The sequence below is a fragment of the Aethalodelphis obliquidens genome, unplaced genomic scaffold, assembly GCF_003676395.1.
Source record: "Aethalodelphis obliquidens isolate GAN/ISIS:26980383/991018 unplaced genomic scaffold, ASM367639v1 scaffold1, whole genome shotgun sequence".
Classification (NCBI taxonomy): domain Eukaryota; kingdom Metazoa; phylum Chordata; class Mammalia; order Artiodactyla; family Delphinidae; genus Aethalodelphis; species Aethalodelphis obliquidens.
In genome coordinates this window covers 104947215-104951965 of record NW_020837945.1, presented here as the reverse complement: position 1 = coordinate 104951965, position 4751 = coordinate 104947215, and the positions used below count along the sequence as shown (strand labels likewise).

At 42.6% G+C, this 4751-nt stretch overlaps 1 protein-coding gene across 1 annotated transcript in view; it reads left to right on the top strand.

Annotated features, from left to right (window-relative positions):
• Window positions 1-4751, top strand: part of IQCJ (IQ motif containing J) — a 213505-nt gene that overhangs the window by 187099 nt on the left and 21655 nt on the right. Inside the window, exon 3 of the mRNA XM_027124468.1 lies at window positions 845-925. Within this exon, the coding sequence (XP_026980269.1) occupies window positions 845-925 (81 nt within the window). The remainder of the gene's footprint in view (window positions 1-844; window positions 926-4751) is intronic.

The following is a 4751-nucleotide window of genomic DNA, read 5'->3' as shown; positions in this document are numbered from 1 at the left end:
ATATATATATATATATATATACACACACATACCACAACTGCTTTATCCATTCATCTGTTGGTGGACGCTTAGGTTGCTTCCGTATCTTGGCTATGGTAAATAATGCTGCTATGAACATTGGGGTGCATGTATCTTTTCAAATTAGTGTTTTTGTTTTCTTTGGATTCTACTCCTTTGTTTTAATATCTTCTTCATATGTATTACCTTTTATATCTCAACTTACTAATTTCTGTCCATTCTTCAAAACCGAGCACAACTGCCATAGTCACCATGAAGTCTTCCTTGACCATTGTAGCACCCAGTGATTGTCTTACAGGCTCATAGGAGCAGTGACCATACATTCACAGTCCTCCGTCTTTCTCCAGGGCAGACTGATGCTTTGCTCATAGCGGGAGCTCTGAAAAAACTTCCAGAATGAAAGGAGGAAAGGTTCAGTGGTAGTGACACCATTGGGAATGAATGAGGTTCTCTCTACAACTTACTAGTTGGACAATACAATGGGATTTGTAACACTCTACTTACGGTTTTTATTCCCCTGAAATGGTCTAATATTCCGCTTCCCTCTTTGCTTAAAGTAAATGATTTACATGCCTTAGATATGAATGTTGGGCTAAATGGTAGAAATCAAAAGAAAAACAATGTTAAAAGGCAAAACAACAATTTCTTTCTATGGTATGGTTATTTATCCACCATCCATCAATGGGAATTTTTAGGACTCTATTAATAAAATGAACAAAATTGCATGTATATTTGCTTTTTCAATTAAATCTAAATTGGCAGCTTTATTGATATAAATGATAACTTCATGGATTCAGCTATATTGAGGCATTATTTCTGTTTGTAGTCACCAACTGGCCATGGATGTGGAGAATAATATTGAAAAGTATCACCTCAATCTACAGCTCTTGGAATCCAAGGTGAAAATGTAAGTTATTTCAAAGTTTACATTAAAGTTTTTGTTTTACAGTTCTTGCTTTATTAATCTCTGAACTATTCTGGAATTTGGGGGTATAAGAATTACACATTGAATTCACATTTATATGTTACATATTATTTCTTCCCTGTTGTAAGTAGCAACAAAGCTGTTTTGGGCACCCAGCACCATCCACTGGATAATGTAGGGAATTATTTGACTGGCATCACTTCCTCATTTCTTGGTTTTTCCCTTTCAGGCTTCCACCAGCATTTTCCACTGCTTTTCTTCTTGGTAACTTGGTTTATTCCATCTTGGAACAACTTGGTTATTTCTACCTCAGCCCATGTCTTTTACACACACAAACACACACACACACACACACACACACACACACACACACACACACATGCATCCTTTCAACACTCTTCCTTTTTTCTGTTTCCAGTCCAGCTCTTGTCCAGTTATTTTGGGAAAATATCTTTTCCCTTTCTTTCTGATTTCTTATCCTTTTCTTTCTTATTCTTTCTTGGCCAAATGAGAGTCCCCTTCCCCCACAAAAAATGACTATCACATAAAAATACTGCTAAATACACCTCAGTATTAACAAAAAGAAAACTAATGAGATCCAAAGTGAGACAGGCTGTATTCTAGAACAAAATAACAACCTTCTAAAACCATTAGTAAATAGAAAAGGGGCCCATCATAATCACTTTAGAAGCAATTTTAAACTATTCATGTTTGCTCTCTGTGATCCTTTCCCATTCAGATTTTCCTTCAGGGGTGCATTATAAGCATAACCAGTGAGGGTGTATATAATCTCTTTCTCTCTCTCTCTCTGTCTCTCTCTGTCTCTCTCTCTCTCTCTCTCTCTCTCTCACACACACACACACACACACACAGAGCTTAACACTCTGAGAAGCATGTTTCTGGAGAATTTAAACATATCTGACCTTGGCCAGGATCACTGATCATTTACAAAAAGCCCAAAGAAGAATCTTTTAGAAAAGAAGTCACCTTGAAGACAAGAGCCTTGAGGTGTACAACTTTGAAGAAGTAAGCCATTTCTAGATTTAGGAATTGAAACAGAAATGACACAGATATGCAATATCCTGCTGGATAAAAGTGAATATTAATACACACCCCTGTAAATCTACGTTAACATTGGTTATCAGTAAAATGCTTGCCTCTGAGCGAGCACATAGGGTTGTCTCTCAAGGTGAAGTTCAAACGTGGCTTCTGAACCAGTTGGGTCCCCTGCTAGGTAGCTGTGTGTCACACTTACTAAATGAATAACGAATCAGGCTACCAAATCGTTTTATGTGAGCAGTGTGTCAGCCTCACTCCACAAGATGTTAGTTTCCAAACATACGTTGCCTTCTCCTTAGAAATGTTCTCATTAAGATAACATCCTCTTAACTGAAAAAGCACTGGAAAGGAAAGTTGGTTGTGTGAAAAATTAGAGTGATTAATTTGAATGCTGAAATGAAGTTAAGAAACCTCCCTGGTCTTTTTAGTTTTCTGTCTTCTCCAGTCTGTAGAGACAGAGGGGCAGGTGCCAGGAGGCGGAACCAGCAAAGAAGAAAAATCTCTGTGCCTGAAGTCCTGCAGCTCAGAGAGTCTGGGAATTTTATGTGTAGCTGGTGTAATGGAGGCGTCTCAGCTCAGTGAGGTGCAAACAGAATGGTTTTATCTCTTGTAATAACTCCGAACCCCATTTCCACTCACTGGAGAGGGATGAGGGAGAAAAGACTTAATCTTGCCCAATAATGGAATTTGAGTCCCATCGGAGAATTTAGTCCAGTTCAGTGACTCTTGTCTAATCTGGTTATTAAATTCTTAACTCTCATGACAGTTTGAACATCTCCCCTCCACACACATTAGACCTTCCCTACAGCTGTGCAGCCGGCTCCCCTCCCTTCCCTCTCCCCATCTCCTCTTTCCACTCTCCCCATCGTCTCCCTTTCTTTCTCTTCTCCACCCCTTCTGCTGTCACCTCTCACACCCTCTGAGTGCTAAACACCAAGGCTGCCCCAGGTTTCCCTCGGATGGTGAGCACTTGTACCCCCCAGGCAGTTCCTTCCTTAGAAACAGCTCTAAGGGTTGGGACCCTGTGGAAAGGTCACTGGGTCTCCCCTGAGCTGCACCCCTCGTTGTGTCCCTTGCCTTGCTGGCTGTCTCCCCCAGGCTGACCTTGGCATCCTCAACAGGGAGGATCTTGGCATACCCCCCATTCCTTCTTCCCAAGGGACCTTTAGACCTGGAGAGCATTGGCTATGAAAGATGGGTCTCGTCCCATGTTCCAGAGTCACTGTCGAACTCCACAGGATTTCTCTTAGGGTCTTCTGTCTTCTCTGGGTGGGATCCAGCTGGCTAGACATCTACCTTTCCCCAGTAGAAGGGGGTTAGGGAGAAGCAGGAGTTACTGTACCATAACATCTGCTTTCCTGGAAACTCTCCAGTCCCCTCCCTAATGAGGAGAGAGCAGTAGGTTCCAGTGAAGGTTTTCTGGACAGTCCAGCCCCTGCAAGCCCTGAGGTGGGATGTACCTTGGCAGGCCAATCTCTGAACGTAAAAGATAAGGCAAGGTGAGAACTGTTCCCAGATGTGGGCTACCTCCACAGTGTACCTGCAGTAGTGGAAAACCGGGTTGGGGTTGGATGGGGCAGGAAAGGGGCTCAATTGTTCCCTCACACTCAGGACAACATAAAAAGGAAATAATCTGGTAAGAAAGCCTAAACCTGTATGTGGCAGTGCAAAGTATCCGTGGAAGGAATTAGAGGCCTGTGGGGAAAGAACATATGTGTCGAGGGGTGGAACTTAGAGGAACTGTCAGGAAGAGTGCATTCCCTGGTTCATGAATGCCACAGTTAAGAGGTAATTTTGAGTTTTAGACTTGGAGGATCAAAGAACTGCATCAAAAGGGTGAAAGCAATCAGGATTGCACAGCTATTAATAAAAAGTCACTTTGGGGAGGTGAAAGGCAAGTTTTCTGAAGATCAATCAAAGGCAGCCTTCTTAAGTTGGAAAATTTAGTGAAAGCAAAAGTAATAGTGAAAGCACCACGACAAGGGCTCTCAGCGCAACCCTAAGACTGAAGACAAAAGTACTCTTAAGGGCCAGGACTGCCGGAGGGTCTGGGAATGACTGTACACAGCAAAGGAGTGCAGGTTTTAGCAGGGAGGCCTGACTGCCAAGGAAGGAAACGGACCCTCCAAATCCCTTCAGATCTCTGCCTTTTACGTTGGGGTCACTCCTTGCATGTTGCAGTGAGATCTAGAACTCATCTTCTGAATACAAGCCGTCATTTAAAAATTGTTCATTAATTGTTTGCAATCCCCCTCTTTATGTTTTAACAGTATATTTATTTTGTGATGGAACAACATAGAGATCTATTGAATATGAATCATCTTTTAAAAGTCTGCTCATTAAATATGTTCAATTCCTCTCTGTATTTTTTATTAATATATTTTATTTAGTGATGAAATAACATTTAGATTGATAAGGGGGAGAGAGAGAGACAAAGACAGATACACTCTTGAGAAGGAGGACAATTCCCAAAATAATGTCGAAGATATTTCTCAATAAAAGCTTGTTTAGGGCTTCCCTGGTGGCGCGGTGGTTGGGAGTCCGCCTGCTGATGCAGGGGACACGGGTTCGTGTCCCGGTCCGGGAAGATCCCACATGCTGCGGAGCGGCTGGGCCCGTGAGCCATGGCCGCTGAGCCCGTGAGCCATGGCCGCTGAGCCTGCGCATCCGGAGCCTGTGCTCCGCAACGGGAGAGGCCGCAGCGGTGAGAGACCCGCGTACTGCAAAAAAAAAAAAAAAAAAAAAAAAA